Here is a 23198-nt window from a genome sequence, read left to right on the forward strand (position 1 = left end):
TAGTACTTCATAGAACACACTTAGCTGGTTTTGCTCTTAACAATGTGCTCCAGACCCCTTTGCGTGTAGAAGGTCTTGGGTTTCAGGCTGTTTATAGCCGGCAAAGCCCTTTATGGTTTCAAGGTCTCATCTGTAAAACGAAGGGGCTGGATGCAGAGGTCTACTGTCCCTGTCCGTGCAGTGTGACTGGCAGCCTGGGTCCGGTGCGTGCCCGCCCATCGTTACCTCGGTCGTCTCCCTTTCACCCCCGCCCCACCCATTTTAAGGGGTCGCTCCGCAGTTGGGCCTGAGAGCCCAGAACGAGCTTTTTCCATACGCCGCTCGTGCGTGGCCATGACGTCGCCTTGGTCCCGCCCGCTTCGGGTAGTTACGCTAATGGCCACGCCCCCGTGCTGACGTCACCAGCCCGGTTCTCTCTCCGGGGAGCGGCGGCGGACGCGCGGCTCCCACCCCCTCCCTCTTCACGGGTTCTCCCCTCCCTGGTGGCGGCCGCGGTCCGACACTGCAAGCTGATGGCCCGGGTCCCGAGTGCCGGCTAGCGTGCCTGGGTGCCCGGCCATGGGCTGTATCAGCTCTGGAAGCCCGGCGGGTCAGGGTAAGAGGCGGAGGCCGGGCACCGGTTGGGGAGTCGGGCTACGACTGCCGGGTGCGCGGGCCGCGGGTGGGTGGGGGCCTTGAGGAGGGGTCGGATGTCGGGAGAGGGAGGAGCCTGCACCGAGGAGGCGGGCCAGGCGAGAGGAGGAAGCAGGCACGAGCGGGGAGGGGGCTAAACCGACTTGGGTTCGCTCCCTTGGCCTCCCTGCTTCTGGGCTCTGCAGGGCAGACTCGTGTCTTTCCGCCTGGATTCCCACCGCTGAGGGCAGGAGGCGCACGGCCTGGGGAGGGGCTAGTCAAGCCTCCTCAGCCCATGGCGACTGGCCTTGTGCTATTACATACACTTGTCTCACTGCCCTGGGAGTGGCCCTATGCTGGGAATCTGCCTCTCCCATCTGTGTCCCAAGCCCCTTAAGCCTGCAAACGCTGGTCAAGAACCCTACCAGGGAGTTTTTGATTAAACCTTACTCCGCACTTCAGAGTCAGCTGGTGGATAAAGGGGACTGAGGCCCCACTTGGGGCACCTGTGAGCACCTGATCACCTCTTACCTCTTAAAACTCTTAGTTCTCTTCCTCCACATCCAACAACAAAAAGTCATCCTACCCTGTGGAGGGAAACGAGCCGAGAGGGAGGCCATCAGGGCTTCCTTCCCACAACTGCTGACCCTGCTTGGGCCTTGGTTCCCATGGATGGTAAATGCTGGGCCTGGCCTTAGTCCTCTGCGTCTGAGGTTGGCCAACTTACTTTACTCCAGTGTCATGGATTTCTCCACTCCTAAGGCCAGGCAGGGACTTGTGACGTTGAGGGCAGGGTTTGGAATGGGTCCTGGGTTTTCAGGGCAAATGGTCAGTCACACAGGCCTTAGTGTGGTTGGTACTTGAGGTTCTTTGGAGCTAAGACTCTAGCTGAGATTTGTACTTTCCTTGGGTTCCCATGAGGAATTCTGGGATTTGTAGTCCTAAATGAACCTCATGGCTTTTGAAGCTGAGAAGTAGCAAGCTGCTATGATTCCTCTGGCCCTGCTAAGGCGTGGAGTTCTGGAAGTCATTCCCTCCTGTAGTTGGGAGAGTTTGGCTGATCTCAGGACTGGCCTCAAGAGCCCTGATTAGGTACCAGCTGGGGGCCAGGGATGGCCTGTAACCTTGTGTCTTCCTTCTGGTTGGTAGCATTTCTGGGGACCACCAGCTGGCTGAGGCTCAGGGACAGAGACGGCTGCTCCAGCTAAAGGTCAGTTGTGATATATGTTGCCTGTTGGCACTGTCTAGGGGACAGGCCTCAGCTCACTGAGCTCCAGAGAGCTTGGCTGGGCCTCTGGCACTCCCACCTCCTCAAAGCCATGAGGCAGGCATGTTCTCCTTATGTGTCTAGGCACAGGTTCCAAGTGGGGAGGGGACTGGCTCAGCATCCGGAACCAAAATAGGAATAGAACTGGGAGCGGAGCCTGGAGCAGTTCTGGGCTTTTGGTTGTCTGCATCAACACAGCTAGCATGCCTATGATTTCTGTGCTGGGTAAAATGTTTCTGTGGCAGCGTGAAGGGCCTGGAGGACGATGGACTTGTCAGACAAGTCGCAGAGGTGAGACCAGGGGCTGTAGATGTGATCTGGGAGGTGATGGGAAGCTTAGGAGTAGGGTGCTCTGGTGGCAAGAGGAAAATTACTCTGGCTTCGATATTGGGAACCTGGCTGAAACAGGAACAACCAGGCTGGGGCCAGACAGGGTATCAGGGAAAAGGCTTGGGGGATTGGGATGAAAGTCAGAAAAAAAACATGGGTTTGTCAGGAAAAGAGTGAAGAGCTGCATACCAGCTGAGGCTGGCAAGAGCAAAGACCCAAGGAAGGAAGGCAGCAAGCCTGCAAAGGGTCTAAGGTGGTGGTGGGGAGGGGGACGGTAAGGGGAAGGGAAATGATGATGATGGTGGAAAGAATGAGTTGTGCTTTCCAAGAGGAGTGGGTAGACTGAGAAACCGGAGAAGATTCAGAATTTATCAAAGCTTAGGTTTCATCCTAGGGTTTTGATGGCAAAATATCTCCAGAGGAGGAAGGTGGCCAGTGGCTGCCACAAAATGGCCCCAAGGGGCCTAAAGGTCAGGACTGTGGGACAGGGGCTTTCAGAGTTGTGGAGTGCACCAGGTGGTCGCTGATAATTTGGGAGATGGGGGAGGGGGGGAGGAAGAATGATATGGCAACACCGGATGAAAAGGGGGATCTTGGCAGAAATGCGAGCCCAGCTAAACAGCCTTTCCACCACCCCGCAGTGGCCTCGGACCCCGCGTGGGCTGTGGAGTGGATCGAACTTCCTCGGGGCCTCTCTCTATCTTCCTTGGGATCTGCTCGGACCCTTCGAGGCTGGAGCCGGTCCTCCCGCCCTTCCTCCGTGGACAGCCAGGACTTGCCAGAGGTGCTGGACCCCTTGGTGTTGGTGGGGGGAAGGGGGGACCACGACCATGTGAAAGTGATCTGTATCCCCCACCCCCGCCTCGCCAGCCTGTTTCTGGCTCCCTTTGCCTGTGAGCGGAGGCGCTATCCGGCCGGGAGCGAGGCCGCCCCCGCGCCGGTCTGCTCTTCTCGGCGCGGTGCCAGCAGCGGGCGGGCTGCTTCGCGCCTTAGTCGCTGACGTCAGCGCATCCCGGGCTGTATCCCGGGAGACCCTGTTGCATGGTGATGGGTTGCCAGGGAGACATACACCTTTTCTCGGGGCCTGGGCCGCAGCTGCGCGGAGCGCCAGCACGGATGGCGGCGACTGTGGGGAGTGAGGGGAGGGAGGGTGAGCGAGCCAGGAAACACCCAGCAGGTGCTCCTCCCTCCAGGCCTGGCCAAAGGCTACCAGCGCCACACTGGGGGCCCTGTCAGCCAGGTACTGAATGGAAGGGACAGAGGGTGGGCCTGAGGTCAAGGGGCCCGTAGAGCCCCTCCTGTGAGGGGTAGAAAATGATGGAGGAGAGCTAAGCAATGCCTGGGAGGGGGCGTGTGCTTCCGACTTCATGTATTCGCTGAGGGAAATATTTGCCAGGGGCTTGCCAGGGAGCACTGAGCCAGGTGCAGGGTGGAGGTAGGAACCCTGGTGAATCAGACTCAGGCGCTGTCATCTGGAGATCCCTCAGGAGAGAGGCAAGAGCAATGCTGGGGGTGGGGGCGGGGTTGAAGAAGACAGAAAAAACTGAACTGAAAACATAATAGGAGGTGGCACTTGAGTCAGGCCTTAAATGGTCGGAAGCGTTTTGTCAGGCAAGAATGGCATTCTTAGCCCAGGGGAAAGCTGGGTTCCCCGGGCAGGAGGGCTGCTTGCTGAAAGGGAAGGTGGAGAAGTGGGTGTTTTCTGGGCAGAGATCAGTGGTGGATTCCAGCCTGGCCTGGAAGGAGGCAGGGGCCTCAGAGAGTGGGTTACTTCAGTGCCTGGCTGTGAGCTTGCACTTCGTTGGATAGTGGAGGAGCCCAGAAGAGATTGTAAATAGAGACATATTTATGACCAGTTGCACTCCAGAAAAATTGTTGACATTTATACCTTGCCTCGTTCATTCAGCCTATGCATTTTGAGAGAGCACTCTGTACCAGGCACTGTGCTGAATGCTGGGGTACAGCAGTGACCACAATAGACAGAATTTCTCAAAGAGCTAAAGAACAGTGAGGGAGACCAACAAGAAATAAGGAAACACAAACAATAGGCCATAATTACACACATGGGGTACATTGATAGAGGATGCTGACTTGTTACAGACGACAGAGAGAAAGTAGACAACAAAGTAGGGTGGTCAGGAAGGCTCTTCTGAGGGAGTAATGTTTTAACCAAGACCCAAAAGATGAGAAAGAGCCAGCCAGACATAGGCAGGGGGGAGGGGAACACACATGAGGCTGAGAAAATAGCATGGAGTTGGAGGAGCTCGGGGGACCACCACTTGGGTTAATCTGGGGGGTGGGCATTGAAGACTTGAGGAAGGGCAGTGGCAGTGGGAGTTGTATTAGAGGATGAGGGTTGTATTAGACGCAGTTTGGAGATGGAACCATTAGGTCTTAACATAAGTAAAATGGGAGAGTTGATGGTAATGCTGAGGTAAGTAAGCATTAGGGGACAGTTGATGGGAATGCTGAGGTTTGGAGCCAGGTTGAGTGGGAGAATGGTGGGGTGATGCAAAGTAAGGAAGTCTGGAAGCAGGGCCAGATATGGGGAGAAGGTGTTTGGTTTCGTTTTGGTCATGCTGAGTTTGTGGCCTCGGTAGGCTCTAGAAACAGCTAGGATGTGGTCTGAAGACATAAAACGAGGAGAGGAGCAAAAGGGAGGGGACCTAGATGCCGTACCCTTCTCCCTTCTTCTCTTCTCAAAGACCTTACTGCATGGTTCTTTACTTCCCAACCTGCCTCCTTCCCTTCTGGGAGCTGGGAAGGTGGAGGGTTAGCTGAAGGTCTGCTCCTTTGGGCCTGACCAAGTCGCCATTGGTCCCTGGAAGGATAGTTTTCTGGTCCAGTCTTCTTACCCTTTTACATATCGCAGCAGCCATTGGGACACGTGCTACCCTGGCATCTCTCACCAGCTCCTATTTCCCCTGAAGCCTTGGGTGGGGTATGGGCATGTGGGAGGACACTGTTGTCAGAGGAGCACTCACCCTCTGATGCTGTCTCTCAAGGTGAATGTTGGAGACACAGTCGCGATGCTGCCCAAGTCCCGGAGAGCCCTAACTATCCAGGAGATAGCTGCGCTGGCCAGATCCTCTCTGCACGGTATGCAGCCCCTCCCATGCTCTGGCCGTTTGGTCCTTCTCCCTTTCGCACATGCCCTTGGGGACTGTATCCTGTGAGCTCTTGCAGGGATCTCCCTTTTCCTCCCTTTTTCAGGTAAACCCCAGCCTCCTCCTCCCACCCAAAGGCACATGTGGAACTTAAGTATCACCACCTTTCCACTTCCTTCCCAGATGCTCCCTGGCCCAAGCTCTTACCAGGCTTCCTGACTCTGCCCCACCTCCAGGTATTTCCCAGGCGGTGAAGGACCACGTGACCAAGCCCACCGCCATGGCCCAGGGCCGAGTGGCTCACCTCATTGAGTGGAAGGGCTGGAGCAAGCCGAGTGACTCGCCTGCTGCCCTGGAATCTGCCTTTTCCTCCTATTCGGATCTCAGTGAGGGTGAACAAGAGGCTCGCTTTGCAGCAGGTGGGTGACAGAAAGGGGGTCAGCCCTACCTTTGTCATAGGGATGCTTTCTCTCATCTCCTCAGGCCTGTTGTGGGGGTTGGAGTCTTTCCAGATCCCTTTGTCTTCCCTCTCCTGTCTCCAAGCCGAGCCCTCATCTTAGCTCACCTTCTCTGCTAATGAATTCCATGTCATCCCCAACAGGAGTGGCCGAGCAATTTGCCATTGCGGAAGCCAAGCTCCGGGCATGGTCTTCAGTGGATGGCGAGGACTCCACTGATGAATCGTATGATGAGGACTTCGCTGGGGGAACTGACTCAGGTGAGGGGATATCCCATGCCAGTGCTGCCAGCTGGGGTGGGCCTGCCTGGCAGGCCCTGTGGCTCAGAGCTCAGCCTTTGGAAGGGGAGACGAATGCTGCAGACTCTGTCCTGGCAGTCCTTGACATTCCAGGGCAGGAGGGCTGTCCGTGCTCGTGGGTGGGCAACCAGCAGGAAATGGAGCAGTTCCTTTCCCACAGGTGCTGAGCCTTCTCAGCCTGTCTGTGCAGTTGGGCCTTGCAATCCTCAAAAAAAAAAAAAAAAAAAAAAAGCCCAGAGACCTCACCAGCACCTATATGCTACTGTGTCCCTGGGAGGATGTGTTGTACCTTGCCTCTGAAATGAGCCACAGTGCAGCAGCACAGCACCTTATGAGGCTGTGGCCCCAAGTAAATAGGTAGGCTTGCTGGGCCTGGACAGCTCGCAAAGCCGCTGGCTCCAGCTTAGCATCTTCACATTCCAGCTGAGACCTGACTGGGGGCCTTTCTCTGGGCCATTGCTTGCAGAGGGGACCCTGCGGGGCTGTGCAGCTGTGCACGGCCCTCCTTTCATCATCCATTCTCTGGACTACACGGGTGACTTTCTCTAGCTTCTGGACTGAAGCCTCCAATGCCTCCATCCCCACCCCCGCACCACCTTTGCCTTTGAAATATTGCCTGCACCCACCCTCACCCCTCCAACTGACAAGTTCTCGGAGGTGGGCAATACATTAGAGCAGGTCGGAGACTGTTTCTGTGGTCCAGAGGGGACTGGTTTGGATGACTGAGACCAAGACAGACCTGAACCACAGCATTTTTGTTTGATTGAGTTCCAGGCCTGCTTTGACCCCTGGTATAATGACTAAAATTTATCCAAGGCCACTACTAACCCATGTAGAATATTTGTGCAAATGAGAAAGGTACCCCTTTCTCTGGTGGGCACAGCCCCATGCCAGGGCATGCTGTTTGGTGAGCAGAGTGTGGGCTGAAATTCAGCCCTCACTCACTGCCTTGGACAGGCGTCCCTTGTGCAGCAAATAACCTGCAGGACCTTGTATGGTGTCCCTGCATTTATTGCTTTCTTACTGTGTGCCACTCTCTCAACAACCCCATAAGGGAGGCAATTAGAATCTCCAATTCACCATTAAGGAAATTGAGACACTGAGAGGTTAAGTGACCTGCCCAAAGTTTCCCAGCTCCTATGCACCATCCCCAGAGCTGTGTTGAGGATAGAGTGGGAGACTGTGGCTTCCAGGTTGTCCAGTTAAGATGGGGCTAGAGGGCTGTCTTCTTTTCTCTCCCCCGACAGACATGGCTGGGCAGCTGCCCCTGGGACCCCACCTCCAGGACCTCTTCACTGGCCACCGATTTTCCCGGCCTGTGCGCCAGGGCTCCGTGGAACCTGAGAGCGACTGCTCGCAGACCGTGTCCCCAGAGACCCTGTGCTCTAGTCTGTGCAGCCTGGAGGACGGGTTGCTGGGCTCCCCAGCTCACCTGGCCTCCCCGCTGCTGGGTGAAGAGCTGCTCCTTGCCAACCTGCCCCCCAGCCGGGAAAGTGCCTTCCGCAGCCTGGGCCCATTGGAGGCCCAGGACTCACTCTACAACTCTCCCCTCACGGAGTCCTGCCTTTCCCCCGCTGATGAGGAGCCAGCTCCCTGCGAGGACAGCCAGCCGCTCTGCCCGCCACCAGTGGGCAGCTGGGAACGGCAGCGGCAAGCCTCCGACGTGGCTTCTTCTGGGGTGGTGTCCTTAGACGAGGATGAGGTGCAGACGGAGGAACAGTGACCTGGATCATGCCTGGTGGTGGCATGTGTCCCCTGGCTACTGCTGGGGGCAGAGCCTCTCTGCCCAAGTGTGGGCACGAGGCTTCCAGCAGAGCTCCAAAGCCTAGAGGGCTCCTGGGAGCACTCCGTCTTGTTGTGTGTTTTGCATGAAAGTGTCTGGAGAGGAGGCAGGGGCCAGGCTGGGGGCGCATGTCCTGCCCCCACTCCTGGGGTTTGCCGGGGATTGCCCGGGGCCCCTGGGGCATGGCTACAGCTGTGGCAGACAGTGATGTTCATGTTCTTAAATCCAAAATGCCATATACATATTTCCTCCTTGGATGATGTGAACCTGAGGGGTGGTTGTGACGGCTGTGTGGGATAGAGCTGGAGGGAGCCCGGCCTCCCCCTCCCCCTGCCTCTCTCTGCTTCTCTCCTCACCTCTAAGTCCACAGTGCAGTGCTTGATAGAATCACCCCCACCCGGGGAGCCGGGAGCCTATGGATTGAGCCGTCATCCCCCAGGGCCTCCCTCCCTGCTGGGCTCGTGCTGTGCTTCACCTCTCCATCGTCTCTAAATCTTCTTCTTTTTCCTAAAGAAAGAGGGGTCTTGGTCTGTTCTTTCAGTCGGATCTTCTCTAGGAGGCATTGGAATGATGCAAGCATGTGCCGTCCACCGCTTTCCTGACCGCCCTGACACGGTCTGGGCCCTTGCCCAGCCCCTTGTAGGAAGTATGGGCAGGGGACTGGCAGCTCCCAGCCTACCATGCTGTCACATTCAACGAGTTCGTTCGTTAGGGTGGAGTTGGAAGAAGGGATGGTTGCTAGTTTTGACTTTCCTGTTATTCCAGAGAGGGCCACCAGGGGGCCACACCAATCGCCAGGCAGTTGTCTGCAGATGCCTGAGCAGGGCAGGAATTGTGCCAACTGGTGACAGTCATGAGGGAGCGTCTCTCCTTGGGGAAAAGAGGGTAGTGCCTTTCTTGGCTGAAGGAAAGGCCAAAACTACAGTACTGGGGGCCTCTGTTCCAACCAGTGGAGGCCTCTGCAAATCCTGCATTCCATGGACAGCAGGCTCTGGAGTTTTATGGCTGTGGGTGTGTGGGTGGCTGCAGATTTCGGGCCTTGTAGGCTTCGGCAGGTGAGAGGGCCCAAGGTAAGAACAAGAGCTGATGGGCACAGGTATTCTATATATAAGTGGCTCATTAGGTGTTTATTTTGTTCTATTTAAGAATTTGTTTTATTAAATTAATATAAAAATCTTTGTAAATCTCTATATACATCTGGTCATTGGAGGTTCCAGTATAAACCCATCTTAGTTCTACTCCTTTTCACCTTCAAAGGGGCAGCAGGGGTCAGGCGGCCCCAGCTCCATCCCGCCAGGGCAGTGCTGAGCTCCCTGCCTTGGCTGCAAGTGGGCGCTGGGTCAGGTTCCAGGAAGGGGGAGGAAGAAGCTGGTGCCCCATCTGGAGGGGAATGGGGCTCTAGCCTTTCGCTGCACCTGCTTCCTTCCCCCGGGCAGAAGAACAGGAGAGCTGCAGGATCTGGGCCAACAGACACAGCCATCGCCATCCCACGCCGCCCGTTGAGGGGCTCACTGGCATTTGTCGTCACTGTCAGAAGGGCTGCCCTCGCGGGGGAGGCCGTGGCGGGAGCGGGGCCCCCAGAGGGCATGCACCTCAGTGGTCTCTGTGTCACTGCTGCTGGTGGCACTGTCACGGAAGCTGGCGAGGGGTGGCCGGACTTTCACGCCCTGTGCTGTGACAGAGCCCTCAATAGCCTTCCGGAGCTGGAAAGGGAGGAGGGTCAGATGTGTGGACTCGGAGCTTCCTGCTCAGACTCCTGCCCAGCACTTCCCCTGGATAAGCTGGGCATAAGCCTTCGCGCCATTTTGGAAGTGGACGTGGCTTAGATGGCCACTATCATCTCACCTCCTTTAGGGTGACGATTCCAATGAGTCTGCCAATACTGGTGACATAAGCATGGTCCACTCCCAGCAGTGAGAAGATGGTGTGAGTCTGAAGGGTGGGGAGAAAATACATTGGACTTTATTCACGAACGGAGAGGGGAGAGGGGCCCGGGTCAGGGTATTGGGGGGCAATAGAAGCGGTGTCAGAGATGGTGGGGAGGAGGGGGCAGGACCCCTGGAGGGAAAGAATAGTGAGAATGGACAGCCAATCCTCAGAAACTTGATAATGGGACAGTATGTTGCTTATGTTGATGAAGAAGTGGACAGAGGAAGGAGTCTTCATCCCATGCTAGAAAGGAGGATGGTGGAGGAGAGAACAACTGTTCAACTATGACATCTAATGATCGGCTAGGTCTTTCTTACATTAGCGTTTAGTTTCAGCTCTGTCCTGAGAAGTATGATACCCATTCTACAGGACAGGCAGCATGAGGCTCAGCGGTGAAGTGACTTGGTCATCGGTAAGAAGGGGCCTTGGGCCACTGTTCATCACTCTAGAAGGAGGACGCACAGCCCTAGTGGTCCTGTGCAGATGTCGGATTAGTCATGGGTATATCCAGGCAGGGGGGAGGGAAGGAGGGAGGTGCCACACCCCCTAGGGGTACTGACCCTGAATCCTGTGCCTCTCACCCCACCTTAGTGGCTGACACTTGCTTTTCCTTTGCCCTCAGCGGGCAGGCCAGTTAAGGAAGGTATCCCTTCACCCTGGCTCCAACCCTCCAATCCTGATCTCTCATAGTTTGCCTTTTTGGGGGCCCAAAGCACCCCAGGTCCTGTTGAGATGTAGCTTGCAGTCCAGGGGACAACAGTCTCCCTGACCCTCTCATGTTTTTCTTGTTTTGGGCCCTCCTCCAAGCTTTCAAATGTAATCACCAAGGGTTCAGAAATTGTCAGCCAGTTCCCCTTGTGCTCTAAGTGGATTTTCTTGGGCCAGATGTCTTGAAAAACACTCTACTGACTCAGCAGTTCCTGGAATTTTTGGCTTATCATCTATCACACTGTTTTGAGTTTACTTGTAAGCCTCTTGGCTTAATGTTTGAATCAAAATGGGCATTAATATCCCAGCTTCTTGAATACCAGTTACTTAGAAGTCATTGTCTTAACACTTACAATGTTTTTCTTACACAGTTGCTGAATTCTTTAGGACAGAACTTCCAGAACTTTCCTAACTTTCTCCTTCTAAGGCACGACAGTACATACGCAAGGAACTAGAAGTTCGGTTTTAGCATAAGCTTTTCTGTGCTCCTTCAATACCTATGTCATAACTGTCATGTGTCCTCATATCTAACTTGAATCCTACATGCTACAAGCTATCTTTAATTTCCTCATCTGACTTCGGAGGGAAACCTAACTTTGTAAGAGTTCCTATTTTAATAGTCCTTTGGCTTTGTCTTCTTATGGTTTAATAATCCCTCATCTTTCCCCAAGGATCCTATTAAATCATTTCCCTGGATTTTTGATTCTCTACAATCCTAATCAGAGTGAGCTTCTGGCAGGCTATATCCCTTTTAGGTTTGCAAACCACTTGTCCTGGGCAGTCACCAAGCCTTACTGATCCACTTCCTGAACATCCTGGCCTTTCTGCCCGACTCCCTCACCATCCTCACCAGGACAGGGCTGTAACACCCAAAGGGATTCTGCTTTCTGTCTTCCTTCCTTCCAACTTGGCGCTGCCATCCTATCAGCTTTCTCAAACTTGAGTTAGAGCCCGGACTCTCCAGAATGGCCCATAAGATCCTTTCCAAGCCAGGCACCCCTGCTTCCGGACTCACGTAATCATCCTTTTCTGAAAACATCAATTTCTTCCACACTTCAGCCCCTCCCTCATTACACCACCTTTTAAAGCCTCCTACTGTTCTCCTCTCAGTATAAGTAGTAGCAGTAATAGTACTAGTTCTGAATATATATTGAATACTTACTATGTTCCATATATTCTAAGTGCTTCGTGTGTAGCAACTCCTTTAATGCTCAGAAAACCCTATGGTGTAAGTAGTATGATCCCCATTTTACAGATAAGGAAAGTGAAGCACAGAAAGGCTAAGAAATTTGACAAGGTTACACAGCTAGCCAGCAAGTGGCATAGTGAGGCTCGGCTCAGCCAGTCTGGCCTGGCGTTGGCACTTGAGCTTGCCCCACCTCCACCCACTGCTTCTCTGTGGGTGGCCTCTGAATGAATGAGGTACTTAGCTGGTATGGTGATCTCCAGTTGCACAGGTTCCTAAATAACCTCCAGTGTATTCTCTCTCCCCTCTAAATGTTCCTCTCCTGAACTTAATTGGGCTACTACTTACTCCTTAGGCCTGCAAGGATGTTTTGAATTCTAATCTTTTATGTTCTTATCGCTTCCAGTTCTTTGTACTTTTGTTAGTCGGTTCCTCAAAGGCTTCTTCTCTTCCTCTGATTTTTAAGTTTGTAACAAACACCTACTTTGTTCTTTTTCATTTTAATTTAGTTAGACACCAGGGAGCGCATTGGAGAGCCTGTATTTCTTGGGCTTGGGAACAGTGAATTGACAGGGAGAGGAAGAACATGGGCCTGTGAAAGAATCCTGGGACTGGGGCCAGGGAATCTGGCCTCTGGGCCGGACTCTGCTGCACTGACTCAGGCAAGTGACCTCTTCACTGCCTCACTTTCTCTGTGTATTAAAATGGTTAAATCCACAGGCTTCTGGGTCAGACCATTTTGGATTTCAGGTCTGGTTCTGCTTCTTACTAGCTATGTGACCTTGGTCACCTTGTCTAATTTATCTGAATCTCAACGTCCTCATCTATAAAGACTGGAATATCACAATATCTGTTTTATAGTGAGGCTTAAATTAAACGTGTGAAGAGCATAGCCCAGTGCCTGGCACATAGCAGGAACTGAAAAAAGGTCAGCATTATCATCATCATCATCATCTTTATGTGATGTTTGAGGACTAAGTAAGACGGTGGAAAAGCTTTAGAGGTTTTAGGAACAAAGGCTTTAAATAAAAGCCAAGTGTATCATTCTCAGGCGTGTCTCCTTTTTTTCCTGCAACTGCAGTTCCCCACTCACTTTGATCTGAAGTCTTTACCCAAAGGCTTGTAAGTTCTTTTATTAACGTTTTGCTTTTTTTGTTTCTCCTCTGTCCCCTGTCCTTCCTGCCCAGGCCCTGCTTGTCCTCAGAGGCTGGCTCTCAGGCACAACTTGTGTTTAGGCTAGCAGCCCAAGACCTGGGCAATGCTCCCCCACTGCCCCTGCCCCCATGCCTCGGATTTGCACATAAATCTAATCATTCAGCTAATTTACCCCTTGGTTTCTGCCTGCTGCTGGGTGTGCCTGAACTCCCTGCCTTCACTTAGAAGCCCGAAGGTGCCCAGTGATGCCACAGCCCCTTCGTGGGGAGCCCCTGCCCTCTAGTGTCAGCCTCACCCACCAGCAATCTGTCTGCACTCAAGTTTTCTGTCCATTTCTGCAGGCCATTTTGCCTTTCTGCTGAGCTGTTTTCCTACGTCTCTACCACTTTTCCTTTGGCCTACAGACTTTCTGGGGTCTGACATTCCAAACCCCCCACTGGGCGTTTCTCATCTTTGTTTATCTCTTCTCTGCAGTGTCCCCACCCCTACTTGGATGTTTGTTAGATTGTTTATTAGATTTTCTTATCCTGCCTGTTTCTCACCCATTTTTTTCAGCGTGGGTGTATCAGCGTCGTTGGGTGCTGGCAGCCTCCCTCCTAGCTCTGACCCTAGCCTGGCCTTCTGGCTTCTACCCAGCTCGAGCCCTGTCTTTATTGCTGCCTTGGGCCAGAATTCCCTGGGGGGCAGGCTGAGAAGAGGAAAAACGATGCCTGACTCCACTGCAGGCAGGAGGAGGCTAAGGGGATCTGGCTCCTGGCTTCCCATCGTTTGGAGCAATATGTTTGCACAACATCTCAGCACACAGCCCACCCTCTGCTGTCCCTTCTTTCCCCGGTGGCTTGAGTCCAAACTTGTGGAAGGACCTGGCCCCACCCTGTGCTCCCGAGACCCCAGGCCAGCCCTGGGTTGCTGGCCTTACCTTGTGCAAAGAGGTTCGCTCCACCAGCTGGAAGGGGGCAGGGTCAATTTTGCAGTCACTGAAGTTGACAGGTTCGTCTAGTTGCTGCTCCTCCCACTCCAGAATCTGAGGGTATGAGACTAGGAGGGTTAGGGAGAAGGTGCCAGTAGCGCCTCACACCTCCCTGAAAGCTGGTCTGCCCTTTTTCCTACCCCGTGGTCCCTCCCATGGGGACAGCAGCCAAGATGATGACTGAACACAGCCCAGAAGAAACAGGGTCCAGAGTCCAGTCACACCTTACCTCCTCAGGGGTCATCTCGCTTTCCAGGTCCGAGTCACTCTAGGAGAGAGGAAGGGAGGGAGGCTGGAAGCTGTGACTGGGGAAAGGGGGTGTGGCCCCCCAGTAGGGGACGTTTACTGCCTAGACCCTGGCCTGCCCTGCCTAGTGCTCCTGAGCTGCAGAAGGGGGCCCTTACCGCCAGGGAGATTCGGACCCGCTTCAGCTTGCGCTTGTCACAGGATTCTGACTTCTCCAACTGTGTTTGAGCCAAACAGGAGAGAAGAGGAATCGATGTTATAGGGAGGAGGGAGGTGAGAGGAATGGTGAAGCCCAGGAGGAAGGGCGCACGCCAGGGACAGAGCTGGCGGCTCGGAGGGCAGAAGGGCAGGGAGAACGGAGGCAGGTGCTACAGGGCTCATGGAGAGGTGATCTGAGCATCAGAGAGCTGGAAAGAAAGAGCTAGACAGAGAGGCTCCAGCCACTCACCTCTGAAGCAGCCTCGGGGGGTGGACTGCCACAGAAGAGGCTCCTGAGGGCAATGCCAGCCTGCTCCACATTCCCTGTGTTCCCAAATACAAGGCCCCGGGGCAACGTCATCTTTAGGGGAGAGGTGAAGAGGGCAAGGGGAGAGGTTTCCTGCTTTTACACCCCTGGCCCATACAGGCAGCTTCTTAGCTGGGATGTGCCCCAGCCAAGAGGTGCGTAGAGACCCTTGTGTGGTTTCAGGGGCTGGGCTCTAGCTCTGTCGGAGGATGGAGGCAGGTGCTAGCGGGAGCTGGGCTCACCTGGGGGACTCTCCCCAAGGCTCATGGAGTTGCTGGGTCCCCTCTTGAGAGCAGGCTTCAGGGGCTTGAGAGTCTCCCCCCGGGCTGCAGGGAAGCCTGAGTCTTCTGTGTTCACCTGCACAGGTAGGAAGGGGCTGGTAAGGCTGTGGCTACCTGTAGGTTGTCCTCCCGGTTAGTCTATACAACCACATTGAGAAGGAAATCTGTGTGGCTATGGGGCTTTCCTCTCACCTGGAAGCGGACAGAGGTCTCAGGGCTGGGGGCACTCTCCGGGTCGGGTGGTGGAGAGGCCTGGGCAGCTCGACGCTCCTGCATGTGCTGCCGCCGGCGGGCTGGGCTCAGCTGGGCCCCTAGCAATGCCACTACCTGTGAGCGCTCGATGGAGCCCAGGAGGATCATGGACTCTGGATAGAGCAGATGGGAGGACTCAGGGCCCGAGGGTAAGGCCCTTCTCTCACACTCAGAGTGGGGCCTTGGACACAGGCCACACACCAGACGGAAAGCCCTGACTGGCAAATGCTGGCCATTCCCTTGGGACCAAGGTGACTGGTCCTGTTCCCTCCCCCTTCCTGAGCAGTGACACCGGGAGATGTATAGCATCTGGGCCGCCCTCCTGGTCTCACCAGGGGACTCCACTAAGGCCAACATGCGGCCCTTGGTCCTGTGTAGTGCCAACCGCAGGTCCCGGAAGGTGCAGCTGAGGGCCACATGGGGAACGTCTCGAACCATGATGTCCTCCACTCGCACCCGGTACTGCCTGCGGGCACAGAAAGGCACTTGGCTTGTGACCAGCATGGGGAGAGCAGCTTGGAGCGTTACCATCCCAGGGCCATAAGGAATGCCCCAGAGCCCATGGGGACAGGGGTTAAGGGCCAACGAGTACTCCCTGCCTTTGTTTGGATCAGGCGGGGCTTGCCACAGCTCCCCCAGGGTGTGGAGAAGGGCAGCTCTGGCCAGGAGGGAGCAAGGTGGCTGGTGTCCCAGCCTCACTGGCTGAGGACCTTGCTAGAAGAGGGTGTGAGGGGGGTCGGAGGACACCTGCCCCTCACCCACACTCCCCTTGTCACACGCCCGGCCCTCCGTACTGGTGGCGGCCCCAGCCCAGCTCAGGCAGATAAGGCAGTTTCTTGATTCGGATGATGCTGTCGTAGAGTGAGGGCTGGAGGCTCTGGGCCACGGCATTGGCCAGGATGACGGCGATCATGACCGGCAGGATGTGAGCAATCTGTCCCGTGAGCTCGAACACGATCACAGCCGTGGACACTGTGTGTGTCACTGCTCCTGCCAGTGCAGCCGCCCCTGGGGACAGCCACCTTCAGTCTCCTCAGGGTGCCCAGGCCCCAGACAACCCTCCCCACCCAGAGACAGTCCTGTGAGGGCCCTCAAGGCTGCCCAGTACAGTCTTGGGGATTGGGCTTCTGCGGCGAGGGAAAGCCAGGTTTCTGCCAGCAGGGGGCACCAGAGTCTCAGACCCTGTGGCCTCTTCAGGGGTTTTCAGGACAGATGGCGACCTGGAGTACTCACCCACCACTGCGTAGCCTCCAGGCACAATCCGATAGGTGCTGCTGTCCGTGTGAATCCCATCTGGGAACCAGGCGGCCATGCTTTCGCCCACCAGACGCCCAAATGCCGCTCCTTCAGGGAGGGGGTTGGGAAGAGAAACAGGTAGTGGAGGGGGAGGGTGGGGGCACTAGAAAGAGAGAGGGTCAGAGGGTAGGGGAGGGGCCAGTGGGTCATTCAGTGCAGGGGACAGCCCTGTGGGGGTGGGGGGTGGGGCGGGGGCTGTACCAAAACCCACACCCCGGCAAGGGGTGGCCAGAGGGTGGGAAGGGTGCAGGCTGGGAGAACAGGCAGCTGAGGACTCACCAATGACAAAGACAGGCATGAAGGCCCCACAGGGCACTGGGATGGTGGTGGCCAGTGCAGACATCCAGAACTGCAGGCAGGAGGTGGTTCAAACAGGTTGGAGGTGCCACCTGGCTCCAGGAAGCCCCCAGCTCCACCCGAGCAGCCTACTTTGCTTATCAGGTAATAAACATCCAGCTGTCGCTCAGAGTCCCCCAGAGGTGAAGGGATGGGGAACGGCTTGGGAACCAGATGGCTTGGGTTCGAATCGTAACTGTGCCACTAGCTGTGTGACTTCAAGCCAATTATTTACCTCTTTGTGTCTCGACTTCCAATCTCTAAACCAGGGGAACTGATAGTACTTTCCCATATCACTTATTAGGCTTAGAGGGGTTAATATATGGAAAGTGCTGGGGACAGCGCATGGCCCTCAGTAAGCCTAGGTAAGTGTTAGATGCACATCTGTAAGGAGCCCCACCTTCATGAGAATGAAGATGACCAGGGTGAGGAAGACGTTGGCACGTGGTGGGCTCCAGGCCTGGGAGGTTCCGGGAGCTTCTAGCTCTTCCACCAGGCCCTGGCGGACCCATGTCCGGTTGTCAAACAGTGTGACCAGCGTCTCTTTCTGTGACAGCTGTAAGTGAACAGGGTGCCTCAGGCTGGGGAACAGACAGATGAAGGGGAGAGGCCCCTCAGAGAGCGTGGGCTGTTGGCTTTAGAGGGGATGCATTCCAATGGGAAGCACAAGTGCCTATTCTGCCTGGGATTACCTGTCCAGCCATGAACTGTCCCAAGCCAGGGGGGAAGGTCAGAGTGGAGATGAGCAGGGTCACCAGAGCCGGGAAGAGCAGGCGTCTAGAGAGATAGGTTTCACAGCATCAAACATGGGTGGTGCACGCACTACAGGTGAGAGACTGGGTGCCCTCATACACCTCAAGGCTGAGGTCACAGCAGAGCCTTGGCTCTTACATGAAAGAGCCAAGGTCCCCTTTGCTGTTCATGGCATGACGGCCGCGAGGGTGATGGCCATCCGGGGTTATTATGAGCCCAACCAACTTTCTGTTGGCTCCCGACTGTCTAAGTGGGTAGCAGTGACGGAAAGTCCATCCCCCAGCTGTCTCCTGGACACCTCTGAGCTGTGTCTCCTCCCCCTGCCCTCAGAAGCCCTGGCTCAAGGGCACATTGTGTGAAAGTGTGGACAAGTTTCTGCCTCTGTCTGTTTCTCTGTGGTGACTTAGAGTGAAGGTCAGTGTTAGGGGAAGCTGGGGTCATTTATGAAGTTGACTGAAGGTGCTATAGGGAGTAGGTTCAGTTGGCTGCCCTTTCCCTGAAGGACGTTAGTCCCAACAGAAGGCACGTCTCAGGCCTCCCCATTCCCAATCCTCAGGGTCACAACTGAGAGCTGTACTCCAGAGATTAAAAAAAAAAAAAAAAATCTCACCCATTTCCACGTTTCACTGGAGGAAACGAAGGCTCACATACTCTCCAGGGAGCACTGCTATCTGTGTCAGGCCAAGTGCCTAAGGAAGCCTTAGTCTTTCATCCAAAATGCCCCCTGTCACTGACTAAAAATTCAAAAGTGCCAATTTTCCGGTAATTCATATAAGAGCCAAAATGTTCAATCCGCCTGGAAAACACCATTGGCTGATTTTCTCAGTGGAGTGCAGGTTTTTGGGCCACTACACTATATACCATCTTACTGTCACTGCCTCCCACCCCCACCCCACTGTGACCCTCACAGCAGCCCAAAGTGGCCTAGAGAGGAGCCCAGACCCAACTCACTTCTTCATGAGGAAGCGGTTGATGGTTTTCTGCTTCCGCATCACCTGGACAATCTTCCGGTTCAGGTAGACAAAGAGTGCTCCCCCGAAGCCACTGGCAATACTGGAGAGGAAAGAAGCATCCGGGTCAACGGGCATCTTCCCTCTTTTCCCTCCTCCTCTCCAACATGCCCCGGCTCCCTCAGCTCCTCACCCTATGACAGCAAAGGCTGGGAGCTCCTGGAGATCAAAGGGAAAGTCAAGCCGGAACCGGGTTTTGAAGAGAGCAGTGATGGTCTCTGAAGGGAAGGCAGAACAGCAGAGGGAGGTAGGTGTAATGTCGAGGCCCCCCCTAAGCCATCTCAGGGCTCCCCTCATCCCCCATGACACCCCACCTTCATCACGGTTCCAAACTGCCAAGACCCGGAAGATGAAGGCACTGAAGGTAGCAGCAAAGAAGCCCCGCCAGTAGTTGCGCACAGCGAAGAAGGTGGAGGTGACCTCAATACTGAACAGGACCCCTGTGAGGGGCAAGGAGAACACCAGTGAGGGCTTGGGCCTGGCCTCAGGACTCAGACCGAGGTGGGAGGACAAAGGAGGTGCGGCCAAGGGCAGGGCTGGGGCCTGGCCTGGCTGTGTACCTCCGATAGGTGCGGCGAAACAGCAGCCCACTCCCACGGCACAGGCAGCGGCCAGCATCTCTGTGTTCCGGGATTCGTTCTGGCCAAAGTGGTGGAAAGGCGTGTCAACATGGGCTCAGCAGCCCATCCCCTCCTCTGCCTTTCCCCAGGGTCCCCCTTACCTCATAGATGCCCCCAAAGAGGGAGAGGAACTTGCTGAGCAGGGCAGCACACATGCTTGCTATATGCACAAAAGGGCCCTAGGAGGTGGGGGCAGGTAGTGAGTGGGGAAGGGTACACCCCGACCCTGCCCTGGCTTCTTCCTCCACCAGGAGGGCCTCTTTGATTCCCCAACCTGCAGTTACCTCTTTGCCAAGGGGCATCCCGCTGCCCAGAGCACAGGTCAGTCCAATGACCTTTGCTACAAAGGTCTTGAGGGTGAGGTATTCCTTTAGCACCACACCCCGCAAGATGGTCTTCATCTCGGGGATGCCGGACCCTGGAGTGGGTACAGTCCCAGGAGAGTTATTTGATGTGCCCATTTCAGGGGGTTCCACCTCTGCCCTCCCCTCCTCTCCTACTGTACCAACAGCCTGAGGAGCCAGGATCTGTGTGAATCCCGCTGAGAACGTGATGAGGACGACAGGATAGGTGACCCAGGCTAGGTACTGGAGGAAGAGGCTGGTGTTCAAGCCCCGGGACATCCACTGCTGAGCTGTGGGGAGAGGACATGTTGCCGGACCCCTGGTGTGCATACCCAGTGCCCGCCTGGCCACTGGGACATACTGATATGATGTGCTGTCCAGGGAATATCATACAGAACCTCGGTACAAGGAGCAGGGAGGCGGCCCTGGAGAGCCTTCTCTGGGACAGAGATCATTGAGGTAAGAGGGTCAGTTGGAGAGCGGAGGCAAGAAGCTGCGGCTTATGGGAGTGGCCGTGATTATGTCTGAAGATGGGCATTCAGCTGGCCAAGTAGCCAAGATACTTGGACAAGTGTGGCCCAGAGGAAGCAGAATGGTGCTTCCCAGCCCTCCTGCTGCCAGCCCTTGTCCTCACCCTGCAGACAGGCAGCGATGGCATAATCCATGGCCCAGCTGACCAGCGCCATGAGGAGCCCCAGCAGGACCAGGAAGATCCAGTCTTCACCAACTCTGGACACTAGGAACTTATGACAGCGTACAGAACAGACTGGGAGCAGGAAGGGAAGAATGGCGGGCTGTCACCAGAGTGCTCCTACCCCTGCCCCCCCAGCCCCAACGGGCAGCTAGAATGGCCTCCGTCCCCCTCAGCACAGTACAGCCAGATCCCCTGCCCCAACCCAGGTCTCACTGCGGCACCGGGCACAACGGCTCTGTCCATATTCCAGGAGCTCTGGGGGAACCCGTGGGGACAGTGGACCCCTCCAGGGCTCAGGCCCTCCCAGGCGGATCCGAGCAGCTTCCTCTTTGGCAAAGGCCCCGAGGTCCTGGGTATATCTGCCATACATCTGAGCAATGGGAAAGATGGGGGTTAGCAGACATGTGTGGGCTGAGTGGGGATGCAGGGAGGGCCCCTGGGGCCTCAGCTCCCTTTCTCCCAGCCCCCACATTATATACCATCTCTTGAACCCACACTCCCCACTTTGGCTTGGGGTGTGGGAACAATGCACATTGCAGACTGTGGGGGCTGTCCTGGCCTGAGTGATGGGGACAGCCAAGGTACAGGAACACAGCTCTGGGGGGTGGCAAAATAATCAGTCCTCTTCTCACTGAGGAGGAGTGGGAGGGAAGGCCCCAGAGGAGGAAAGATGGAAAAACCTAACAGTCTGAAAGTGGGAGGAGGGAAGGTCAGAGAATAAGGGATGGTCAAGGGCATATGGGTAACAATAAGGGCCTCAAGGAGCTGGGGGCAGCTGAGTTGGGCCTAGGAGCAGGCGGGGCCCCAATCCTTATCACGTTCCTGCTAGGCCTCTGGCCTGTGACCCACTCAGCTGCACCCCTCCCACCTACCCTAATCCCCTTGTTCCCATTCTCCACCCCCAACCCCCACCAGTTTGCCAGCCCAGCTGGGAGTAGAAAGTCTCTCTGGGTAGGTGGACAGTACTTGGTGGCCTCAGTCCACTCTGGAGCTGCCCTGAGTCCAGTGGTGGGTGAGGGGGACAGAAGAAGCTGTGGCCGGGCTGTGACTGCGGATGCTGGGGTGATGGGGTGGGAGAGTCTCTGAGCCAAGGCTAGACCAGCCAAGCTGGGTGTGTGTTGGGGGGTGGGGAGTAGATTCCGGCTGCCACCCGCAGAGCTTCAGGACACAAAGGGCTCCTGTTGGGGCAGGGGGTGGGGAGGGAGGGAAAGATAGGGACAGAGAGAGAGAGAGAGAGAGAGAGAGAGAGAGAGAGACAGGAGAGAGAGGGAGAGGGAGAGCAAGGAAAGGGAAGAGAGGGAATCAGGGAGGAGAAAAGGAGGAAAGAGAGGCCAGGAGAAGGTGCAGGGAAGACAGGAAGAAGGGAGGAGGAAGGGAGAGAAAGAAAGTAGAGTATAAAGAGGCAGATAAACAGTGTCGGTTGGAGCTGGGAGGTGAGCCTGTGAGAGAAAGACAAAGGGATTGGGAGGAGAAGGGGGAGAGACCGGAGCAGAGAGTGCCCGGGAGAGAGCTTGACCCTGGGAACTCATTCCAGAGATAGAGACCCAGGCGAAGGAGATGGAGATGTGCTGGTGCAACAGATAGACACCATTTCAGAGCCAGGTGCCTGGCTTCCGTGACCAATGCCCACTCTCAGCCTGTGCAGACGGACAGACACCTCCCCCCCATGTGAAGGCTTGCCCCTCTACCCTTGCTCCACCCCCACCCCTGCCACCTCTCCCTGTCATCCTGTTCCATCCAGTCACTCCCTCTCTTAACTGGGCAACTCCCAGCCTCAATTACAGCCCAGGCCCCCTCCTCCTGGAGAGGTTCCCTCCCAGACTCCTTCCTGGGCAAATTCCAGGACCAGCTGTTACAAAGGAGCCACAGGGCCCACTCCCTTCCCTACAGTTTGGGTCCCGCACTCCAGTGACTACAAGAAGGGGCAAAAGGCTTCTCAAACACTAAGTTACAGTGGCCATGAGTCAGCTCTGAGCCCCAGGACCCCTGCTTCTAATGAGGTCAAGGCACATCCCTGGGGTGGGTGGGGGCTGGCTATTCAAGAGTGAGCGTGGACAAAGGTCCCAATTCCCACATCCATTCCTGCTTGACCCATCCTCCCTAAAGCTCCTGTCCCCTAGGGTGGCAGGCCACCCTTGTTCCAGGGAATAGACTGAGGGGTTGCCAGCCTGCAGGGGTAGGGGCTGGGTCTAGATTTGGGTCTGATCATCTTTCTGCATATACACTCCTGTTTCTATGCCTAGCACAGTAAAATGCACTTACTGGGGACAGAGGGAATGTCTTGGATGGTGGAGATAAGAATGTAAAGAGAGAAAGTTCAACAGTGTGAGCAGTGCTGGGGAGGAGTAGTGGGGTGCTGAGACGGCTCAGGTGGCGAGGGGGAGGAGCAAAGAAAACGTGGGGGGGGGAGGTAAAGGGAAGGACACCTGGGACAAGTACCTGATGTCCTTGTCCTATGCAGGTCCCCAGCCTCAGCCAAAAACCTGCATGCAGTTTTCCACCCCTTAGCCCTTCAGCCTCAGTTTCCCCAGCTCAGAAGGCTGGGGCGAGGTTTGGATAGGCCCCCGGTCCTCGTGCTTCCAAGGGTAACCCGAAGCAGCAGTTCTGGAGCGTACACTTCAGAGCTCGGCTCGGCTTCACTTACCAGGGTCTGCTCGTACTGCAGCGCCCGCGGCTCCATCCCTTCCTCTGCCGCGGCGGCCGGGGCGGCCGCCATCTCCGCGCACAGCCCTCGGGCCTCCCACTGCGGCTCGGGCTCCCGCCTGGACTCGGCTCCCAGCCCGCAGAGCCCGCACCCGCACCCGTCCGCTCCCCGCAGCCCCGGCGGCCAAGTGCAGAGAGCCTCACGCTCTCGTCCCCTCCTCCGCGGGCGGGCAGAGGGCGGTGCCCTTCGTGGTGCTCCGCCCGCCAGCCCATACACAGGGACCGGCCCAGCCTGGTGGGGGTCTGAGTTGGGGCGGCCTCCCAGGCTCGGGAAAGGCAGTAGGGGGCGCTGGGAATGCTGGAGCGGGCGCCCCCACTTCGCGGAGGCCTGAGGCGAAGACCGGGAGGTTCCGC

At 55.9% G+C, this 23198-nt stretch overlaps 2 protein-coding genes across 6 annotated transcripts; one reads left to right on the forward strand and one right to left on the reverse strand.

The window, feature by feature from the left end:
- The first annotated feature begins 402 nt into the window (after window positions 1-402).
- On the forward strand, window positions 403-9046 carry FAM131A (family with sequence similarity 131 member A). 3 transcript variants are annotated; one of them, XM_074328919.1, is made up of 7 exons: window positions 403-595; window positions 1762-1822; window positions 2851-2993; window positions 5215-5308; window positions 5553-5735; window positions 5918-6034; window positions 7321-9046. In XM_074328919.1, exons 4-7 carry the CDS (start codon window positions 5239-5241, stop codon window positions 7794-7796), a joined length of 846 nt encoding a protein of 281 aa, XP_074185020.1. In that variant the 5' UTR covers window positions 403-595; window positions 1762-1822; window positions 2851-2993; window positions 5215-5238; the 3' UTR covers window positions 7797-9046. The 3 variants fall into 3 exon arrangements, with proteins under 3 accessions (XP_074185020.1, XP_019591332.1, XP_019591331.2); XM_019735773.2 differs by lacking the exon at window positions 1762-1822 and having other exon boundaries at window positions 425-595; XM_019735772.2 differs by lacking the exons at window positions 403-595; window positions 1762-1822 and adding an exon at window positions 2011-2170.
- Window positions 8956-23003, reverse strand: CLCN2 (chloride voltage-gated channel 2). Of its 3 annotated transcripts, XM_019735770.2 has the most exons (24): window positions 22786-23003; window positions 20355-20511; window positions 20082-20213; window positions 19609-19737; window positions 19388-19521; window positions 19205-19282; window positions 19044-19122; window positions 18798-18923; window positions 18617-18701; window positions 18425-18526; window positions 17413-17497; window positions 17121-17276; window positions 16664-16733; window positions 16322-16432; window positions 15883-16096; window positions 15421-15554; window positions 15029-15201; window positions 14798-14912; window positions 14499-14572; window positions 14209-14268; window positions 14034-14072; window positions 13754-13858; window positions 9702-9788; window positions 8956-9559 (listed from the first exon to the last, which is right to left on the reverse strand). In XM_019735770.2, the coding sequence occupies exons 1-24, from the start codon at window positions 22855-22857 to the stop codon at window positions 9365-9367; spliced, it is 2712 nt and encodes a 903-aa protein (XP_019591329.1). In that variant the 5' UTR covers window positions 22858-23003; the 3' UTR covers window positions 8956-9364. The 3 variants fall into 3 exon arrangements, 2 of the variants coding, with proteins under 2 accessions (XP_019591329.1, XP_074185003.1); XM_074328902.1 differs by lacking the exon at window positions 20082-20213 and having other exon boundaries at window positions 22786-22993; XR_002137711.2 differs by lacking the exons at window positions 8956-9559; window positions 9702-9788 and having other exon boundaries at window positions 13759-13858; window positions 14499-14609; window positions 22786-22993.
- Between the last annotated feature and the right edge of the window lie 195 nt (window positions 23004-23198).

Source organism: Rhinolophus sinicus, linkage group LG01 (assembly GCF_036562045.2).
Source record: "Rhinolophus sinicus isolate RSC01 linkage group LG01, ASM3656204v1, whole genome shotgun sequence".
Lineage (NCBI taxonomy): Eukaryota > Metazoa > Chordata > Mammalia > Chiroptera > Rhinolophidae > Rhinolophus > Rhinolophus sinicus.

Coding starts and splice junctions, on each gene's coding strand:
- CLCN2 (XM_019735770.2), bottom strand. CDS start 22,857: ATGGCGGCCGCCCCGGCCGCCGCGGCAGAGGAAGGGATGGAGCCGCGG. Junction 18,527..18,616: donor CCAGCCTTTGCTGTCATAGG/GTGAGGAGCTGA, acceptor TTTCCTCTCCAG/TATTGCCAGTGGCTTCGGGG. Junction 17,498..18,424: donor AACCGCTTCCTCATGAAGAA/GTGAGTTGGGTC, acceptor CTATCTCTCTAG/ACGCCTGCTCTTCCCGGCTC.
- FAM131A (XM_019735772.2), top strand. CDS start 2,083: ATGCCTATGATTTCTGTGCTGGGTAAAATGTTTCTGTGGCAGCGTGAA. Junction 5,736..5,917: donor AGAGGCTCGCTTTGCAGCAG/GTGGGTGACAGA, acceptor CATCCCCAACAG/GAGTGGCCGAGCAATTTGCC. Junction 6,035..7,320: donor CGCTGGGGGAACTGACTCAG/GTGAGGGGATAT, acceptor CTCCCCCGACAG/ACATGGCTGGGCAGCTGCCC.